Raw genomic sequence first — 23,412 nt, forward strand, 5'->3', positions numbered from 1 at the left:
AGACACAAAAAGATGGAAGACCATTCCATGCTCTTGGATCGGAAGAATAAACATTGTTAAAATATCTATACTGCCTAGAGCAATCTATACTTTTAATGCCATTCCGATCAAAATTCCACCGGTATTCTTCAAAGAGTGGAGCAAATAATCCAAAAATTTGTATGGAACCAGAAGAGACCCCGAATTGCTAAGGAAATGCTGAAAAGCAAAAATAAAGCTGGGGGCATCACGTTACCTGATTTCAAGCTTTACTACAAAGCTGTGATCACCAAGACACCATGGTACTGGCATAAAAACAGACACATAGATCAGTGGAACAGAGTAGAGAGCCCAGATATGAACCCTCCACTCTATGGTCAAATAATCTTCGACAAAACAGGAAAAAATATACAGTGGAAAAAAGACAGTCTCTTCAATAAATGGTGCTGGGAAAACTGGACAGCTATATGTACAAGAATGAAACTCGACCATTCTCTTACACCGTACGCAAAGATAAACTCAAAATGGATAAAAGACCTCAATGTGAGACAGGAATCCATCAGAATCCTGGAGGAGAACATAGGCAGTAATCTCTTCGATATCAGCCACAGCAACTTCTTTCAAGATATGTCTCCAAAGGCAAAGGAAACAAAAGCCAAAATAAACTTTTGGGACTTCATCAAAATCAAAAGCTTCTGCACAGCAAAGGAAACAGTTAAGAAAACAAAGAGGCAACCCACGGAATGGGAGAAGATATTTGCAAATGACAGTACAGACAAAAGGTTGATATCCAGGATCTATAAAGAACTCCTCAAACTCAACACACACAAAACAGATAATCATATCAAAAAATGGGCAGAAGATATGAACAGACACTTCTCCAATGAAGACATACAAATGGCTATCAGACACATGAAAAAATGTTCATCATCACTAGCCATCAGGGAGATTCAAATTAAAACCACCTTGAGATATCACCTTACACCAGTTAGAATGGCCAAAATTAGCAAGACAGGAAACAACATGTGTTGGAGGGCATGTGGAGAAAGGGGAACCCTCTTAACTGTTGGTGGGAATGCAAGTTGGGGCAGCCACTTTGGAGAACACTGTGGAGATTCCTCAAGAAACTAAAAATAGAGCTTCCCTATGACCCTGCAATTGCACTACTGGGTATTTACCCCAAAGATACAGATGTAGTGAAAAGAAGGGCCATCTGTACCCCAATGTTTATAGCAGCAATGGCCACGGTCACCAAACTGTGGAGAGAACCAAGATGTCCTTCAATGGATGAATGGATAAGGAAGATGTGGTCCATATAGACTATGGAGTATTATGCCTCCATTAGAAAGGATGAATACCCAACTTTTGTAGCAACAAACTTTTGTAGGACTGGAAGAGATTATGCTGAGTGAAATAAGTCAAGCAGAGACAGTCAACTACCATATGGTTTCACTTATTTGTGGAGCATAACAAATAGCATGGAGGAAAAAGGGGAGATGGAGAGGAGAAGGGAGTTGAGGGAAATTGGAAGGGGAGGGGAACCATGAGAGACTATGGACTCTGAAAAACAATCTGAGGGTTTTGAAGGGGCGGGGGGTGGGAGGTTGGGGGAACCAGGTGGTGGGTATTAGAGAGGGCACCTATTGCATGGAGCACTGTGTGTGGTGCAAAAACAATGAATACTGTGATGCTGAAAATAAAAAAAAATAAAATAAGAAAAAACCACAGTGAAATACCACCTCACACCATTTAGATTGACTAAAATTAACTAGCCAGGAAATAACAGGTGTTGTCGAGGATGCAGAGAAAGGGGAACCCTCCTACACTCTTGTTGGGAATACAAGCTGGTGCAGACACTCTGGAAAACAACAAGGAGGCTCCTCAAATAGTTGAAAATAGAGCTACCCTACGACCCAGCAATCACATTAGTGGGTATTTACCCTAAGGATACAAATGTAGTGATCCAAAGGGGCACATGTACCTAAATGTTTATAGCAGCAATGTTCATAGTAGCCAAACTGCGGAACGAACCTAGATGTCCATCAACAGATGAATGGATAAAGAAGATATGGTACATATAATGGAATACCATGCAGCCGTCAAAACCCCCCAAATCCTGCCATTTGCAATGACGTGGATGGAAGCAAAGGGTATTACACTAAGCAAAATAAGTCAGTCAGAGAAAGACAATTTTTATAGGATCTCTCTGATATGATGAATTTGAGAGGCAGGGCAGGGAGTTGTGGGGGGAAGGAAGGGAAAAGTGAAACAAGATGGGACCCAGGAGGAGATAAACCATAAGAGACTCTTAATCTCAGGAAACAAACTGAGGGTTGTTGGGGCAGGGCTGTGGGGAGCAACAGGGTGGCTAGGTGATGGACATTGGGGAGGAGATGTGCTATGGTGAGTGCTGTGAATTGTGTAAGATTGATGATTCACAGACCTGTATCCCTGAAACAATTAATATATTATATCTTAATAAAAGAAGGAAATAAATTAGTGGACAATTTTAAGAGTTTATTAGAGACAACTGGAGAGAGAATAAAGTACAAGAACAGAGAAACTAGGAAAAACAACTGTATTTTAAAGTGACTTATGATAGAGGAGCCACCAAAGAATAGTAGGGAAAACTGGCCTTTTCAATAAATGGTGCTCAAGAAATTAAGCATCCATCTGGGAAAAAGAAATGAAATTAAACCTGTGCCTCACAATAAACAGAAAAATTAGTTACATGGAGATAAACTAAAATTAAGGAAAAAACTATAAAACTTAAAGATGAATATGTAGGAAAAGATCCTGACTCTGGAGTAGGAAAATAGTTTATGAAGAAGAGCAAAAACATTGATCATAAAATACTGATAAACTTGTCCATATGAAAATTAAGAACTTCTGTTCATCAAAGGAGCCAAAAGAGAGTAAAAAGAGCTGAATAACAGGAGTAGATACCTTTAATACACTTGAACAAACTAGACCTGGTGTAGAAAATTGGTAGAAAACTTGGCAAAAGATTTAACCATGCAAGTCACAAGAGAAGAAATTCAAAAGGCCAATAAATATGAATAGGTGCCTAAATCCATCTGAAAACAGAGATTCACATAAAACTATACCACTTAATTACCCACATTAGCAAACATTAAAAAAGTCTGGTAATGCCATGCGTTAGAAAAGCAAGGAGCAACAGGACTTTGATACTCTCTTGGTAATGTGAATTGGAATACAAATTAGGATTATCAAGAAAATTTAAAGATATATACACCTCATGACCCAAGGAATTCCACTCCCTAGAGAAATTTTTGCACATGAGTATCAGGATACATGGTTAGAAGCACACTTTTTTACAAAAACAGCCCCAAGTGCCCATCAATGGCAGAATGGAGAAGTTATCATTGTAGTAAGTGGTAAAACAACACACTAGAGAGCAATGAAAAAATCATCTACAACATAAATTCTTAAATACATAATGTTGATAGAGGCAAGACACCAAACTACAGAGAGTAGCATTCCATTCCATAAAGTTCAAAATCAGACATGTTTAAACTAACATATATTATTAACGGACATACTGTTAGGGGATAAAACTATAAAGAAACATAAAAGAAAGTCAAAGTAATAGTTTATCCAAATATTAAGCAAAAGGTATGAATGGCAAAATAAATGTGGGTGGTTAGAGGGTTCTGGGATGCTAGCACTGTTTTAATTCTCAACTAATCACTGTGATTTTTGCTGTTATAATTATTCATTATTCTGTACAAGTGTTAATTTGTATAATAATAATAGAAAATATCACAAATAGTGTAGAAATGTTACTATAAACTAGCACTGTCAATATTCATCAAATTTTTATAACAAATTTATTTCCTTTTATGAGAGTCCTTTTCAGGGGTGCCTGGGTGGCTCAGTTGGTTGAGTATCTGACTCTTGATTTTGGCTCAGGTCATGATCTCAGGGTCCTGTCATCAAGCCCCATGTCAGGTTCCACGCTCAGCAGGGAGCCTGCTTGGGATTTTTTCTCCCTCTCCTTTTGCGTCTCCTTCTGCTCACTCTCTCTCTCAAATAAATAAATAAATCTTTAAAAAATAAAGTAAAAAAAAATAAGGGTCCTTTTCACAAAGATGCCATAATTAGTGATTTCAGATTAGATGACTAAAACAGTATGTTTTTATAAAGGCAAGCCTCACCATCTGAAAAATAATATAAGCTATTTTGAAATCATTAACTAATTGTTTTACTGAGATACAGTTAACATATAATAAAATGAACATATTTAGGTGTCCAGTTTGATGAATTTTGGCAACTGCATACATCTATGTAACCACCATCTATAACAAAATACATGAACACCCCTTCATGTTCCTTGTTTCCTTTTTTTAAAATACATACCATGTATAGATTAAACCTTTGCCAGAGTCTTGAAGTAACAATTCCATTTTCCTTATACTCATCTTCTAATACATACCAGCTGAAGAAAGTATAAGAAACATTCTCATTTTACTTAGGACTACAGGTTATATTTGTCACCTTGTGATAAAATATGGATGTCCTATAAGCTATATACATTTATTTATCAGCTGCCATGAAGAAAGAAATACATAACTTAAGAACATAATAATGTGAGAGGATTGAAATCAGAGATTTCTATGACAGAAATTTTCAACTGCAGAATTCCAGCTGAAAATAAGAGAAGCAAAACCAAATGAAACCATGAAATTTGGAAGACAGGCAATGTCTAGTCAGACCTGAACACAATTTTCTGAATACAATTAGACTGAAAAAGCTCTGAGGGATGACTGGTTTATCTCCTCTGAGTCTAGGCATGTGTAAAATAGCCACAAACCTCAGTTGGCAAAAAGGCAGGGAAAAAAAGGGCAGGGTCAGGAAAAGCTTGTATGTTTCTACCTTCCACAGTTACTTGTTGGTGAAATTTTGCAAGATAAATTTAAAAAACACTGAATCATGGCAGGGTTTACTAAAGGTATCAAAAAGTGATTTGACATCTATCTCTCAATTCAGTTCAAATTATGATTGCTGTCAGCTATGTGGTTTGCTTATTCAGCTTCGAGAGAATCACAGCTGAATCTCTATTTAAATTTGGCAGGATTAAAAAAAAAAGTCAGGAAAGGGAATTGGAAAAACTCCATATCCAATCCATCTGCTTAAACTGTTTACTTACAGTAACAGCATACAAATGTCTCATGTTACTGATAAACCACAGAAAGCTTCTGGGATGCTGTTACTATCCAAATTCAAATGCAATGTTCATCATCACAGAGTAATGAGAAAAGTCAATGAAAATAAAAATCATGCACACTTGGACCAAATTTCATAAAATGGTACAAACAAGGAAAACTCCTCTGCATGTATAAGAAAGTTTTAGACACTCTTATTTGAAATAATTAAACATTTCTGCAACAAAAGGGTTCTTGGAGCATTTATTTTAACTTGAATTTTAAATGGAATTTCATTGTGAAACATAACAGACATGCAGAAAAGTGAGAAAAATGAGAAAACATGTAAGTACAATTTGAAGAATAACTGTAATTTGAACATTGTATATCATTGCCATCTGGTCAAGAGAAAGAAGACTAGACACACTCAAGAAGCCACCTACATGAATCTTCCTGATCACATCTCCCTCCCAACTCTCTGAATAATCATTATCCTGATTTTTATGAGAAGTATTTCCTGTGTCTTCCTTATAGTTTTCTCTTCTATGTGTATATTGCAAAGCAATATAGGTACTTTTGGCTATTCTTAGACTTTACATAACTGGAAATGTAACAGTGTATGTATGTATGTTCACCTCTGTGTATATATATACACATGTACATATATTCATACATATATTTTTTTTGGTGACTTGTTTTGCCCACAAAACATTCTGAGATGCATTCATGTTGTTACCAATAGCTGTAGTTCATTTTTATTGTTGAATAATATTCTATTACACAAATGTACCATCATTTATATATTTAACTGTTAATGGATACTTGGTCTTTTTTCCATATTTGGTAATTACAAAAATGCCACTGAACATTTGTATATGTGTCTCCTGGTACATATATGCATTGCTGTCTTAGGGTATAGACCTAGAAGAAAAATATGATGCATATGCCTGAGCTTTAGTCAATAATAACAAACCGCTTTCTAAAGTGGTAGTACCAACTTATATAATCACAATGTATGAGAATTCCATTACTCTAGATCTTTGGCAATAGTTGGTATTTTCAGTCTTTAATTTTTGCCATTCTGACAAGTGAATCATAGCATCACACTACATTTTTCATTTGGAATTTTCTGATTACCGAAGAGATTGACCATCTTTGCATTTACTTACTGGCTACTTAGACATCTTTTGGAATGCCTATTACTATTTTCCTACAGGCTGTTTATTTCTTTTCCTTTTTAACTTTAAGAATTCCTTATATAGAATGCCTGGGTGGCTCAGTCGGTTAAGCCGCTGCCTTTGGCTCAGGTCATGATCCCAGGGTCCTAGGGTAGAGTCCTGCATCAGGCTCCTTGCTCAGCAGGGAGCCTGCTTCTCTCTCTGCCTCTGCCTGCCACTCAGCCTGCTTGTGCATGCTCTCTGTCTGACAAATAAATAAATAAAATCTTTAAAAAAAAAAAGAATTCCTTATATACACTGGATTCCACTTCTTCATGAGTTATACAGATAAAGATTTTCTTCCATCATATTGTCTTTTAGCTGTTTTTCTGGTATCTTTTGATACCAGATTTTTAACTAAAATTTCACTTCCCTATATAGCTAATTTCTCGTGCCCTTTTTCTGTTCTAGCAAAACCCCAAAGTTAAAATATTCTTTGTTATCGCCTAAAAGGTTGTTTTTACTTTTCACATTTAGGTCCATCTGAACTTAATCTTTTGATTATGATGTAAGGTGGGGTCAAGTTTTATTTTTAAAAGAGTTAAGGATATTCAATCATTATAGCAACATTTACAAAAGGGACCATATTTTCCCCTAATGTTTTATCATGTTTCCTTTTTCTATATATACATAAAAAACTGCCTCACATTGTTCATTAAGCATACTATATATGAATTTAATTAAGTATGTTCCATTTTTCGTTTCTGCCTTCTTTGCTCCAACAATACATTATTTTAACTACTGCAACTTTATAGTAAGTTTTGATACCTGGTAGAGCAAATCCTCCCATATTATTAGTTTTCAACAGTGTCTTGGCCATTATTAGTTCTTTGAAATTGTGTATTTTAATTTTAGAATCTGCATTTCAATTTCCAGAAAATAAAGTTTCAATTGCACAATATAAAGAATTTTCATTCCAAATGCACTAAATCTACATATCAATTTGTGGTGAAAAGGTATATTACTATAGTGAGGGTTCCAATCCATGAACATGATTTATTTACTCCAGATACTTAATATTTTGTTGATGATATAAATAAGATAGATTTTTTTTTGCAAGATTGACTTTTATATACTAAGGTTGTATCCTAGTAGACTTTTTAAACTTACTAGTTCATGAAATTAGCTACATTTTTATTTTAGATACAATCTGTGAGTTAAGGAAATTGTATTCTATTCCTTGTTTACAATGATGAATTGATTTGATGCTGAACTTATCAAATGCTTCTGCTGGGTCTTTTGAGATGCTCACATCTTTTTCTCTTTTCATCTATTAATATGATAAACTCTGACTTTCCAGTATTAAACCAACTTGAATACCTTGAATAATTCCAATTTTGTTATGATATACTATTCTTTGTATACATTGCAAGATTTTGTTTGCCAAAAATTTGTTAAGGAATTTTGAATCTAAGTTCATGAATGAGATTGGTTTATAATTTGATTTCCTCCAGTTTCATGATGATGTGTTTAGGTGTAGATTTCTTTTTTTTTTTTTTTTAATTTCTTTTCAGCGTAACAGAATTCATTGTTTTTGCACCATACCCAGTGCTCCATGCAATACGTGCCCTCCTTAATACCCACCACCTGGCTCCCCCAACCTCCCACCCCCCACTCCTTCAAAACCCTCAGGTTGTTTTTCAGAGTCCATAGTCTCTCATGGTTCACCTCCCCTTCCAATTTCCCCCAACTCCCTTCTCCTAACTCCCCATGTCCTCCATGCTATTTGTTATGCTCCACAAATAAGTGAAACTATATGATAATTGACTCTCTCTGCTTGACTTATTTCACTCAGCATAATCTCCTCCAGTCCCGTCTATGTTGCTACAAAAGTTGGGTATTCATCCTTTCTGATGGAGGCATAATACTCCATAGTGTATATGGACCACATCTTCCTTATCCATTCGTCCGTTGAAGGGCATCTTGGTTCTTTCCACAGTTTGGCAACTGTGGCCATTGCTGCTATAAACATAGGTGTAGATTTCTTTTTTATTTTCACTGTTTGGGCTTCACTGGGTTTCTTGAATCTCTGGGTTGATTTGTAAAGTTGTAGAAAGTTTTAGAAAGAATCACTTCAGGTGCTGTTTCTGCCCTTTTCTCTCCTCTCTTCCTGAATAATTATACATAAATTAAAAACCTCACTATATTTGATATGCTTCTATTCTTTTCTGTATTTTTCATATATTCTCTCCATGTTTTAGTCTTAGGACTTAGAATATAGTTATTTTCTCTTCAGTGGGTTTATTTTGCTGTTACATGATGTATAGTTTTCTTAATTTTGATTACCAAAACGTTCAGTTCTTGAATTTCTATTTTCTTTCAAATGTGCTATACCTTTTTAAAAATGGTTAATACTTACATCCTTGAACATAGCAAGCATAGCCCCCATTGGTCTGTTCCCAGTGATTTTTATGCATGTTATCTTGCCCCTTTACATGGTTAACTACCTTTCTCTGTCAGACACAGTATTTGAAACTTATTTTGTCAAAATAATTGAGACTTTGGTTGATATTATCTTTCTTCACAGTAGATTTCCCATTTGCTTCTGTTAGGCACCTGGAGGTATTAGCAATCCAAGATGACTTTTTTTTTTTCCAACAACTGTTTTTTTTTTCTTTTTTCTTTTCTTTTTTTTTTTTTTTTTTTTTTTTTTCAGCCACCCAGATGATCTGAAGTTAAGCTGTGGTCCGTGCAATGACTGGCATACTTCCAATCTACCCTTGACAGTCCTAGACTACAACACTTTTAATCCACCAATTTTGCAATAATGTCAAAAATATTACTCAGCTTCTTATCCACTTCTTTTGGATCACCAATTGTACCCAGCCCCAAAATGCCTTGTTTCCAGATCTCAGCCCAGTAATTCTTTTTTTTTTTTTTTTTTTAAAGATTTTATTCATTTGACAGAGAGAGATCACAAGTGGGCAGAGAGGCAAGCAGAGAGAGAGAGGAGGAAGCAGGCTCCCTGCAGAGCAGAGAGCCCGATGTGGGACTCGATCCCAGGACCCTGAGATCATGACCTGAGCCGAAGGCAGAGGCTTAACCACTGAGCCACCCAGGTGCCCCCCTCAGCCCAGTAATTCTTTACCACTTTGTTAACAATTCAGTTCCAGTTTATATTTTGTCTAGCTTTATTAATTGGCATCAGTAGAACTATTCTGATTTACATACTCTGTCCATATGTGTAGATATTTTCAATCCTTTTATTTCCTTAGAAGATAAAAAATCATAGTTTTATAATCTGTAACTGGTATTTACAAAGACTTGAAATTCTAGTTTCTACTTGTTATAACTCATAATGATTTATTTACTTTTGCACACCCTTTTTTTGGGCTGTGGCTATCTGTTCTTGTAAAATTATTTGACAGAAATGATCTAAGGCCCAGGATTAAAGGTGTCTTCTTTAAGTGAGGACTTGCATTTCCTTCTGCCAAGTATCTAGGGATACCACTAGTCAATCTGGGACTACTTCAAATTCAATTCACCATTTGAAATGATACAGGTGATATGAGTTTGGGCTGAAAGTCTACTCCAGGGCTGGATTATAGTTATAACTCCTACACTATGCCATAGCACTTTCTTTGCAGTCTCTAAGAATGAGGTAAGTGGATTCATGATTATATCACAGAATAGGTTATGGTGGTCTTATCTCTGTAAACAGAAAACCTATTAGATGTCATACTTTAGGCAGCCCTTAAGCTTTTACTTTTCTTCCCTACCCCATGAGGCTTGCAAATCATAACTCTTGGGGGATTCAGTTATAACTGAATACAACTTCCTAAATTCTTTTTTTTTTTTTGACCCAGTAATTCTTCAATTTTTTCTTAGCAATTTGATGTTTTTAAGAAAGCTACTTTAAAATTTTTCCCAGTATTTTTTAATCATTTAATTAGGTTATAATGTTAAACAAGTATTTAACACAATTTGCCAACCATTCATGATACAAATACAAACTCAAGCCAATTTGTCAATGTGATGAACAGCATCTAAGGAAGACCTATAGCTGATAAGATGCCTAAATTTGAAATACTCAACACTATCTCCCTAAGACCAGAGTAACACAATGATGTCTCTTCTTACCACTTCTACCCAACACTGTAATGGAGGTGCTAGCCATTGCAGTTAGTCAAGAGAAACAAATAAAGAGGCATAAAAATGGGACAGAAAAACCAGTATTTTTAGATGTTTTTGTTGGTAGAGTTGGTGCAAGTACCCTAGACCATCGTTATTTCTTGCAGAATTGGGTGGAGTTTGTTAAAAACTGTAACATATGCAACACAGCTTACAGGCTTTTTAATTCTCAACAGAATCAGAGAACCTGAAAAGTAAGAAGGGACCTGACACAAATGGTAAGTACTAATAGGCAGGTTTCCTCAGTTCCCTGATCTTTCGTTACAAGAGTGTTTTTGTGCATCACAAAGTTTAACCTGCTATCTCTAAAGGAGTTCTCAGAATTCCAGAAGAAGTATCTAAGGAAAACTGTATCAAAACATTAACAAAAAGCATCAGTGTGTTGAGATCTCAATTAAGAAGATGAAGACCTCAAGATTCATCTCTCACCATTCCTCAGGGAGTGCTTGCCCAAGTTCTACCAGGCCTACCCTTGTCACTTCTAGGTTGTCTTCAATTCCTTCACTGGGTACTTGGCTTTGGCTCTAATGATTTTCTTACTCCAGGCAGTTTTCCAAACAAAAACGAATGGTTATTTACAATTCCTAAACTGAAATCATAAATATCAGCTGAATTACACTGAAATGTCAGTATAACTCTATGAACAGAATTTCACATAAAGTGAGTCTGTCTTGGCTAGGTAAAAGGGATTTTAGTTATAAAAAGAGCAAAAGGATCTTACTGTAGGTAAGTTTAGACTCTCAGGTGGTCCTGCAGTGTATACTCTGAGGACAGCTTTACAGCAAGGCTTCTGACACAGACCATTTAGATCAGGAGCCAGACTACATTTTTCTCCCCAAAATTATAAGGAATCAGTGGTATTCCAGTAAATTGCCCCTTTGTGAATGAAATAACTTTACTTAGATTTTCATACTGAATACCTTTCTTATACAGATCATTTTACTTTTTCCTCAAAAATTCTCTGATTACTTCAATCTAAAACAATATTCATGAGATAAGGTGCACATAGTGGTATCTTCGAGTAAATCCCTTTTAGTTCAAAGTATAAGTACCCTTTATAAAAATAATCGGTGCTAATTTTTAAAATAGAGATTTTTTCCAAGGTATATCAAATCTCCAAACACTCCCATCTAGCACATGTCTGACAATTACCAGTTTCTGAACTCTGACACTCTGAAAGGGATGTGTTCCACAGAACTGACTCTTTGTGGCTCTGCTACAATGCCTCAGTGAATATGCTGCTCTCAGTTCCTACAGAGGACTGTACAGTCTGACGCCAAAATGCAGCTGAACACCATCTTGTGAATATGCCTGAGAATCCAGTAATTCCACCCCTGAGGTGTATGCCCTAGACAAGAGTAATGATTCTCAAAATATGATGCCTAGACCAGCAGCATCAGTGTCACCTGTGAAATACAAATTCTTAGGACCCACTGCAGAACTAATGAATCAGAAACCCAAGGTGGGCTGTGTTTTATCAAGTCCTAATGATTCTGATGTAGACTAAAGTCTGAGACTCCCCACTTTGGAGAAATTTGTTCATTTGCTCTGATACAAGAATGCTTGAGCAGCACTGTCTCTAACTGTTCAGTTTCCTTTCTCTCTCTCAAACACAAACTGATACACATTCAACTCTGACTGAATTCAATTCTGGAAAACAATGTCTGTGTCAGGAAAATGGATTTAAAAACTATATTATTAACACAATGAAGTACTCACTCACAATAGAGAAAATAAATGAAAAACAGCTACATTTATAAGCCTAAATAAAACTTAGAATTATAATTTTGATTGAAAAAATCATAGAAGTCTACAGTATGATATTTTATAAAGGTCAAATATAAGCAAAACTAAATAATATATTATGTAATACATTTATAAATGTGATAAAGAAAAAGGCTATTAAAAAACAAAGAAAAGATATCCCTTTAATACTGTATAGTATTTCCTTCAAAGGGAGCAGCGATGGGAATGGGGGTGGAAGAATCACACTAGGAACCACAGGTATACTGGGAATAGTCTAATTTTTAAGTTGGGTGGTGAATTCACAGCTGTTCATTATATTTAGGTTATTTTTATCACTCCATTCTTTTGTGTATCTCAAGTATTATACATTTAAACCCAGAAAACAAAAACCAAAAAAAAATTGCAGGTAATAAAAAAAGACGGCAATTACACCAAATGGAAAAATTAGAAACCAACTAAGTGATATAAATTGCATAAATTGTGATATGTTCATTTGGCTACAAGGAATTTTTAAAGACATGAGAAAAAATTTATGATAAAATCAGCCAGATAAAATTATGTGAGAAATGTACAATAAAAAGTAAGAAGAAAATACAATAAAATGTCAACAGTGGGTACTATAGGGAGTTGAATTCTTTGTGCATTGAAAATTTTCTATATTGAGTAGTAAATACTTTAGAAATCATTAAGAATTTTTTAACTATCACAAGAACATTTACTGTCTCTAAGTCACTATAGAAAACTGCCAAATTTTCTGTTGGCAACTGTAAGGAAATTGGTGCTTTGTAGAAATCTGGTTGTGAATCATGAGTTCTATAATTCAAAGTTTTATATTTTCTGCCATAAAATTGTATACTTTCATTACTGTGATTCCATTTAAAATAATTTTGTTTTTGTTTGTATGGGGAAAAATATGATTGACCCAATGATCATATTTTTGCTATGGAGGATTTCAATTAAAATGACTGAAAACAACATCAGTTTAATTAATGAAAGGAAAAAAAAAACATTGACCAGTGGTTGACCAGGTTTTGGAAACACAGACGAAATGCATAAATGAGAGTCAGCCTTATAGTCCTATGTATGCCCTGTCATAGTGAGAAAGAACCACAAATATTAAGGTCAAGCAAGGCAAAAGATTAGTTACATACCTTTTTTTCCAAAATTCTAGTGATCTCGCCTAGGGTCCGATCTAAAGCAGAAACTTTATTGTTTGCCCATGAGCCACTGTCTTGTACTTGTAGTTGTTTTAGAAGATCTTTAGCTAATCGCTGAAGCCTTCAAAATAAAATGAAAGGGAAGAATGACTTTAATGAATTAGACTATAATTATTTCATTTTCCTGAATGTTTTGAAACAAAAGTTACTTTCATTATTGTATTAGAAACTGCTTCACAGAACAGCTCTGAGGAGGAACAAACAAACCACTCCTTAGGCTGATATTACTTAAATTCATGAATATTGACCTAGTCCTCACGGCACAAAATAGAACTAGAGGACAGTAGATTAGCTAGAACAACAGCTACCATCAGTTTCTGTGTGACACTTAACTAGAACAGAACTATAGATGGGGAGAAGGTGAGAGTATGCAGGCAGAGAAAATGAGTATAAGAAACTCTGGGTTTCCATATTTTGATTTAAATCTGCAAGGTAGACTTGGATATCATGTTGTAAGCATTGTAAACTCTCAAAATGTCAAACTCCCCATGTTTCAGTTTACAAGCCATTTGGGGATTGCCTGCCACTGATAATGTCATTTACTTAGGCAACAGAGCAATTATTTGCTTTTCACCAGGAAATAACACACATTACTTAGACTGTGGGATTCTTTCGTGAGTGAAGTATGTGTAATATTTCTTTGTAGCCCTTCCTTCTTCTGTTTCATATACCTCATTCTGAGCAATCCTCTCCTTTCCACTTACTTGCTTAAGTAGTCCACCAACAGATATTCACCAGACACACTCCCAGACCTCTCCACTTCTCCCCTATACATCACTCCCCTGTTGTCTCACTTCCATTTTTACCTATGATAGATTCTGTAGGCCATCATTATAGTCACTTTATGGCAAGCATGCTATATTCCCTCTCTGCTGTTCTGTTTGTTACTCCTACTAGCCAAACCCCAGCAGTGGTAATAGTCACTAATGTTTAACTCTTTCTGTAGGCACCATTCTCAGTGTCTTGATGTATTAATTTAGTTGGCTGGATAATGAACATCTGCCAGCCTTTTCCTTCTCTGATCTTGGTATGACCACATATTCAGGATCTTAGTGAATCCATTTAGCATCCTCACTCTCCCACTCTTCACAAAGACTTGCTTCATACATTATCCATTCTCTTCAAATCTCCATCATTTCCTTTCCCCTCTTGTTTTCAAAAAAAGATCTTACACTTAGAATGAAAATGGAACTACTGGAACAGGAAAATCCTCACTTTCTGCCACAAAATCTACAAACCTATCTGCATTTCAGCCATACCCTCCTTTGCTTCTCCTATTACAATCAAGGAAGACTAATTCCTCCTATGTAGGGCTAATCCTGCCACACAGAATCTGTGTACATGAAGTCCTTCTATCAAAATCACCCTCTTCTTCCTCTTCAGTGTCTTTGCAAACACTCTTCTTTCATTCCTTCTGAAACGCTTTCCTCAACTCCACATTATCTAGAAAATTTCTACTTATCCCTGAGTTTTCAGCTCAGACATTGCTTTTTCTGATTTGACTAGTCCTTTAAATCACTCATCACAAGTCTTTCCCATGGAGAGGTTTGCAACAGAACTTTTAGCAATGATGGGAATGTTCTGTATCTGTACTGCCCACTATGGTGGCTGCAAGGCAAATGTGGCCATTATGCACCTGAAGTATAGTTAGTATCACTGAGGAGCTAAATTTTAAGTTGTACGTATGTATGCATGTATGTATATTTATGAGAGAGTGTGCAAGCGGGGATTGGGGGTGGTGAAGGGCAGAGAGAGAATCTTTTTTTTTTTTTGCAGAGAGAGAATCTTAAGCAGACTTCATGCTCAGCACAGAGCCCCTTGCAGGGGCTTGATCTCACAACCCCGAGATCATTATCTAGGCCTAAATCAAGAGTCAGATGTTTAACCAAATGAATCACCCAGGTGACCCTTATGTTGTATTTAAACTTAACAATTTAAATGCCCACTTGTGGCTAGAAGCTATTTTATTGAACAGTGCAGAAGCACAGTCTTAACTGCATGAAAGAGGGCTCCTGTCTACCTGTTCACTGCCTAACCACAGCACCTAATATGTTAACATAAATGCACTCAAAAGATGCTTAATGATTAGTGTACTAAGAAAAAATTTCTTCTCTAATCTTAATAATATCCATAACTTCATAGGTTACAAAATACATTAATGTACATGATTTTATGTAATCCTATGAAAACAATGTCCATTAGTATTTTTCCCATTTGAAAAATGAAGAAACAAAGGCTCAGACAAATTCAATGACTTTCCCAAGGTCTCACAACTGGTAAAAGTTATTACTAGGACTAGCCCTTTGGTCCTCAAATCTCATGCTTTTGTATCCAAACCATATTAATCAATTCAATAAGGACATTTTATTCACAAACAATACCATAGAATAATACATATTTATATTACATGTAAATATATATATATTTCCCCCTTTCAGAGCTTTTGAAGATTGAAAGTAATTAATGTAATGTACCTAACATCTTTATCTTTAATTTTTTTAATTTTTTAAATTATTATTATTATTTTTTGTACCTAACATCTTTTAAAGATTGAAAGTAATTAATGTAATGTACCTAACACCATTCAGGAGTAAAGTAGACATTCAATAAATGGTCAACTATTATTACCATTCATTGACAGAAGGTCTCAATCCAACAAAAGGAAAAAGGGAATATAAAAAACACAGAAATAGAATAAGAACAACATACTTCTTTTCCCTTTCAATCGAATATGGGCTGGAGTCCCATCCGATTAAAGTTACTGACCTTATCATGTTGAGGAATATTGGCAGCGAACTTTATCGTGTGATAGATAAGTAGCCACTTCAGCTTTTGGCTGAATAAAGCCTGCACACCATGTAACTAAATATCCAGCCATAGCCATGGATGCATATGAATCTAGCAGTATTCTTACCAAGAATGGTCACATTCCACTGAAAACCAGGGGTATTTAGGGAGGCAAAAGGACCATTTTAATTCACAGAATACAAGAGGCTTGTATTTCACCCTGAGGTAAATCAAATCTGGGATTCATATGAACCTACCCTTCAAGGAAGAATGCCAAATCAAGGGGATGCTTTGGTAACATGAGATAAAACTCTGTTTCATTCCCTGCCTCCACAGAAGTACCACAAATAATATAGCCCCTCTCAAGGAGAAAACCATCAGATTTTGATTCATACTATGAGTAATTACAGACTGTCAGGACTTAGGCCCTGAAAAGTATATTTTCCCTATAGGGGAAGAAAAGAAGCTGTTTAGAGGGTGCAGTTTTTAGTACGGAAATTGTTATCTGAGTTACTTCTGGCAGAAAAATTTTCTAGCCTGAAAAGAAAAAGTAGAGGCTTTGTAACTCCTAGCCTAGAACATGAATATTATCTGTCAGATAAATAGCTTTGTGAAGAATGTTGTAAGGTCAAATACTTTCTTCTCAAAACTAAAACATTAATTCCCACAACAACTCCAACTTCAACTGTGTCATTGGTAAATGTGAAATGTAAATAAATTTCTGTAAGAAGCCCTAATCTGTATCACAGTCAAATTTTGGTCAGTTCATAAGATCACCGGGATGATTTGAAAAAGGTAAGGAGATTGGGCCCACTTTAGGAAATGTTGCTCTTTAGTACGATGGACAGGAAGATATGAACACATTAACATTTTTTTCTTTCACTTTCTCGATTTGAAAGGTACAAAGTCTAAATTCAGGGCAATTGGTTCCCCTTCTATTTTGAAGTAATATGGTGAAGGCTTTATTTCGAAATATAAGAGCCTAAGAAATCTCTACGTAAGATGAAAAAAATCCGTGTACATACACTGCCTCCTACATTGCACACCTTTCATTTTTACCTGCCAGCATCCCTTGTAGAAAAAGAACCCATCTATCCCCCCCCTTTTTTAAAGATTTATTTATTTATTTGACAGAGAGAGAGAGAGAGAGAGAGAGAGAGATCACAAGCAGGCAGGGAGGCAGGCAGAGAGAGGAGGAAGCAGGCTCTCCACAGAGCAGAGAGCCTGATGCAGGGCTCGATCCCAGGACGCTGGGATCATGACCTGAGCCGAAGGCAGAGGCTTTAACCCACTGAGCCACCCAGGCGCCCCCCATCTATCCCTTTTAAGGAACCATCTTGCCTTCACTTACATGGGTGTACTTGATGTGCTCACTGCTGTCGGGATGTTGCTATTCCCAGGCCCTCGCTCTCAGTGGAAAGAGCTAGGAAACCTGTATATTATTTTATAAATAAATATTTAAAATATATATCATATATATCCCTACATATTTACATCTATATTTCTATATAGATATATATTTCTATTTCTATATATTGGAAAATATAATTAAAACCAATACCTATAATTCCAATTTGCTACAGGGTCTTTCTATTGTCCCTGGATATTTGTAACTCTTCTCCAACAGCGAGCAATCTTCATCATTCTTAACTTTATCTTATGTATTTGAGCAATTCCCTACATGTAATTTATCACCCATCCACCCACCCTTCCTTTCTTTCTTCCTTTTTCTTCCTTCCTTTCTTTCTCTCTCTCTCTTTCTTTCTTTCAAGATTTTATTTATTTATTTTGGGGGGGGGGGATGAGCAGGGGAAGGGTCAAGGGAGAAGCAGACTTCCTGCTAAGAAGGGAGCCTGACATGGGACTAGATCCCAGGACTCCAAGATCATGACCTGAGTCTAAGGCTGGTGCTTAACTGAATGAGGCACCCAGGTGCCTCCCATCTTTGTTTCTATATGTATGCTATTATGTCTCCTTGGGCTCTGACTCCCCAGTCTGGGTGGTAATGCTTTCTCAGACTTTGTCAGACTTCCCTCTTTATTTGGGCTCTGACAGATTGTGCCAGATGCCCATCCACAGAGGGGCTGTCCTCATTCTGCTCTGACTCACCACACCAGGCTGTGGTGCCCATCTCACATAGAAGTCCCCTTGCTCTGGCTGTGCTCTGACCCTCCATATCTGGCCACCCCTCTTACTCCTGCATGACTGTCCACCTCAGTCAACTCAGGGTCTGCCATCCCTCACTGTGCCACTGCTACCTCCAGACATCTCCCTGGTGCAGATGGCTGCTTCAGTTCTCTCATCTAATGACTTCAGGATTAAATTTTTCTGGAAAGGGGAGGGGTAACTGGAGGAGGAATAAAAGAATAATTTTCATTTATTAGTTACAATAATTTAATAAGGAAACAATTCATCTACTATCAGGTTACCAATAGTTACAATAATTTTACTTTTGGAAGCTCAATTCTCCTATCTTTGTCCAGTATAAAACTTTTAAGTTGGCTACTGATTCCTTTTAAAAAACACTGGCAGTCTTTGAGACTTTTTTTTTATTTTTTTTTAATCATTTTTTTAATTTATTTTCAGCATAACAGTATTCATTGCTTTTTGTACCACACCCAGTGCTCCATGCAATCCGCGCCCTCTCTAACACCCACCACCTGGTTCCCCCAACCTCCCACCCCCCCACCTCTTCAAGCCCTTCAGATTGTTTTTCAGAGTCCATAGTCTCTCATGGTTCACCTCCCCTTCCAATTTCCCCCAACTCCCTTCTCCTAACTTCCCATGTCTCCCATGCTATTTGTTATGCTCCACAAATAAGTGAAACTATATGATAATTGACTCTCTCTGCTTGACTTATTTCACTCAGCATAATCTCTTCCAGTCCCGTCCATGTTGCTACAAAGGTTGGGTATTCATCCTTTCTGATGGAGGCATAATACTCCATAGTGTATATGGACCACATCTTCCTTATCCATTCATCCATTGAAGGGCATCTTGGTTCTCTCCACAGTTTGGTGACCATGGCCATTGCTGCTATAAACATTGGGGTACAGATGGCCCTTCTTTTCACTACATCTGTATCTTTGGGGTAAATACCCAGTAGTGCAATTGCAGGGTCATAGGGAAGTTCTATTTTTAATTTCTTGAGGAATCGCCACACTGTTCTCCAAAGAGGCTGCCCCAACTTGCATTCCCACCAACAGTTAAGAGGGTTCCCCTTTCTCCACATGCCCTCCAACACATGTTGTTTCCTGTCTTGCTAATTTTGGCCATTCTAACTGGTGTAAGGTGATATCTCAATGTGGTTTTAATTTGAATCTCCCTGATGGCTAGTGATGATGAACATTTTTTCATGTGTCTGATAGCCATTTGTATGTCTTCACTGGAAAAGTGTTCATATCTTCTGTTTTTATTTTTATTAACATATAATGTATTATTTGTTTCAGGGGTACAGGTCTGTGATTCATCAGTCTTACACAATTCACAGCATTCACCATAGCACATACCCTCCCCAATGTCCATCACCCAGCCACCCTATCCCTCCCCCCGCCCCACCATACCTCCAGCAACCCTCAGTTTGTTTCCTGAGATTAAGAGTCTCTTATGGTATGGCCCCCTCCTCGGTCCCATCTTGTTTCATTTTTTCCCTCCTTTCCCCCAACAATCCCTCACCCTGCCTCTTAAATTCCTCACATAAGAGAGATTCTATGATAATTGTCTTTCTCTGACTGACTTATTTCACCTAGCCTAATACCCTCTAGTTCCACCCACATCATTGCAAATGGAAGGATTTCAGGGGTTTTGATGGCTGCACAGTATTATACACACACACACACACACACACACACACACACACACACACACACGTGTGTGTGTGTGTGTGTGTGTGTATACCACATCTTCATCATTCATCTGTTGATGGACATCTAGGTTTTTTCCATAGTTTGGCTATTGCTGCTATAAACATTCAGGTACATGTGCCTCTTTGGATCACTACATTTGTATCCTTAGGGTAAATACCCAGTATGCGATTGCTGGGCCGTAGGGTAGCTCTATTTTTAACTATCTGAGGAATCTCCATACTTTCTTCCAGAGTGACTGCATTAGTTTGCATTCCCACTAACAATGTAGGAGGAATCCCCTTTCTCTGCATCCTCACCAACACCTGTTGCTTCCTGACAGGTTAATATTAGCTATTCTGATTGGTGTGAGGTGGTATCTCACTGTGGTTTTGATTTGTATTTTCCTGAGGCCGAGTGATGTTGAGCACTTTTTCATGTGTCTGTTGGCCATGTGGATGTCTTCTTTGCAGACACTGGACCACATCTTCTTTATCCATTCATCTGTTGAAGGGCATCTTGGCTTCTTCCACGGTTTGGCTATTATGGATGTTGCTGCTATGAACACTGGGGTGCAAGTGCCCCTTCTTTTCACTATATCTGTATCTTTGGGGTAAATACCTAGTAGTGCAATTGCCGGGTCATAGGGTAGCTCTATTTTCAACTTTCTGAGGAACCTCCATGCTGTTTTCCAGAGTGGCTGTATCAGCTTGCATTCCCACCAACAATGGAAGAGGGTTCCCCTTTCTCCACATCCTCACCAACATTTGTTGTTCCCTGTCTTGTTAATTTTGCTATTCTAACTGGTGTAAGGTGGTGTCTCATTGTGGTTTTCATTTGTAATTCCCTGACAGCTAGTGATGTGGAACATTTTTACATGTGTCTGTTAGCCATTTGTATGTCTTCTTTGGAGAAGTGTTTGTTCATGTCTTCTGCCCATTTTTTGACTTTTTTTTTTTTTTTTTTTTTTTGAGTGTTGAGTTTGGTAAGTTTTTTACAGATCTTGGATACCAGCCCTTTATCTGTAATGTCATTTGCAAATATCTTCCCCCATTCTGTGGGTTGCCTCTTAGTTTTGTTGACTGTTTCCTTTGCTGTGCAGAACATTTTTATCTTGATGAAATCCTAAAAGTTCATTTTTGCTTTTGTTTCCCTTGTCTTTCGAGATGTGTCTTGAAAGAAGTTGCTATGGCTGATATCAAATAGATTACTGCCTATGTTCTCCTCTAGAATTTTGATAGATTTCTGTCTCACATTGATGTCTTTCAACCATTTTGAGTTTATATCTTTGTGTATGGTGTAAGGAATAAGGAGGGCATGTGTTGTTATGTGCACTGTGTGTTATACGTAACTAATGAATCACTGGACACTACATCCAAAACATGTTCAGTAGCTAACTGAACATAATAAAATACGAAAATGTGATTCATGTGCTTTTGTCAAATTGGTTCCCTATACTTTGCAGTGAAAACATTAGTTATTTGGGGGTTCTTTTCCTTTCTTTACAAATGTTATCTCAGTTGTTTCTGTTTGCTTTCTTTCACACTGATGTAAATGCCATGCAAGTCTTGTGGCTGTTTGGATTTACTTGTTTTTTTGATTTCTTGGAGCTATCTGGTAATGTGGGTTTTTTTGTAAATGCTGCCATGAGTTTTTGGTTTTAACTACTTATTTTGTTTCCATGTGAGGATTTGGAGACACTGCAAAATTATACTGCAATAGCTACTGACATTCTTTTCTAGGTTTATAATTTAAAGGAACATCCAGGTTGCCCAGTGGCCTATAGACTGTAGTAAGGAAAAGCAGAACCAGTTTAAGACTAATTAGGAGGCTACTACAATAACCCAGATGAGAGATGATGATAGGTTAGACTACAGTAGTTACTATGAAGATAATGAATAGTGGTCAGATTCTGAATATATTTTAAAGATGGAGCCAAAAGAATTTGTTGATGGACCAAAAATGAAATGAAAAGAGAGGATGACTTTAAAGATTTTAATCTCAAAGGATGGACTTACCATTTCCTAAAGAAGAACAAAAAATATAAGGGGTAAGGTTTGGGAGAAAATTTCAGGAGGGGTCTACCTGAACCCCCTGTGGGTGGGTTATCTATGGAAATACTAAGCAGGAAGCTGGATATATGAGTCTGGAGCTCTGAGGAGAGGACTGGGGTGGTGTCATATATTTAAAATCCATCAGTGACTAAATGTTTAACGTTATAAAACTGAGTAAGATGGCCAAGGGAATAATTCTGCATTTGAATTCTCAAGACAAAGGCATGCGGATGTTGGAAGACAAGGAGACAAGAAAGAACCAAGCAAAAGATACTGGAAAAAGAGTAGCCAGTTAGGCGAATCCAGAGAAAGTTCTGTAATAGACTGTTGAGTAAAGGCTCCCCTTGAATTGTCTTGCTATCCAAGACTTGTACAGTCTCCTACAGTGACTCTGGACTTGGTGAAATGACTTATTTTGGCCAATGGGACATAAGCAAAGTAACATAAGCAAAGGCTTACTAAGACTTGATATCCCATATGAACATTAATTTAAAAATCTTCAACAGAACAAACAAAATGAATTCAACAGCATATTAAAAGGATTATCACCATGATTAAGTGATGCTTTATCTTCAAGAGGGCTGACCCAGGCTTCCTTACAGGGCAATCACGGCAGAACAAGAAAGTGAGGTTAAAAGTAGAAGGATCATGACCTCTATGGCCAAGTCTTGTTATCACCTATTGCTTCCATAGTAGTCAGAACAAGACAAAAGGCCAGAACGAATTCAAGATTAAAGGAAACAGAGTTCACCTCTTGATGGAATAGTGGCAAAGTTATATTATATTGCATAGGGGCATGCCTCCAGGAACGGCTCAACTTCTTCTGACTATCTTTGTAAACACTATACCACCATCATATATTAAATTTACTCAAATATTTGAATCTATTTCTAGATTGTTTTTAAAAACTGCTTCCACCAATTTACATTTTTATTAATGTGCTGATGCTAAATTATTTTAACTACATAGGTACCATCAAAATATTATTAAATATCTGTTAGCACAGACCTACCTCATCCTTCTTTTACATTTTTTCCTAGAAATTCTTTTATTTTTCCATACATTCTTTAAAATGATTCTATTTTTGGGGGGCACCTGGGTGGCTCAGTGGGTTAAAGCCTCTGCCTTTGGCTCAGGTCATGATCCCAGGGTCCTGGGATCAAGCCCCGCATCGGGCTCTCTGCTCGGCAAGGAGCCTGCTTCCTCCTCCCTCTCTCTCTCTCTGCCTGCCTCTCTGCCTACTTGTGATCTCTGTCAAATAAAATAAATAAAAA

The 23,412-nt window shown here is 36.9% G+C and overlaps 1 protein-coding gene across 1 annotated transcript in view; it reads right to left on the reverse strand.

Annotated features, from left to right (window-relative positions):
* LOC111153247 (S-phase cyclin A associated protein in the ER) overlaps window positions 1-23,412 on the reverse strand; it is a 491,788-nt gene that overhangs the window by 230,968 nt on the left and 237,408 nt on the right. Inside the window, exon 23 of the mRNA XM_022512152.1 lies at window positions 13,390-13,516. Coding sequence (XP_022367860.1) covers window positions 13,390-13,516 — 127 coding nt within the window. The remainder of the gene's footprint in view (window positions 1-13,389; window positions 13,517-23,412) is intronic.

The sequence above is a fragment of the Enhydra lutris genome, unplaced genomic scaffold (assembly GCF_002288905.1).
Source record: "Enhydra lutris kenyoni isolate GAN:26980312 unplaced genomic scaffold, ASM228890v2 scaffoldscaffold31, whole genome shotgun sequence".
Taxonomy (NCBI): domain Eukaryota; kingdom Metazoa; phylum Chordata; class Mammalia; order Carnivora; family Mustelidae; genus Enhydra; species Enhydra lutris.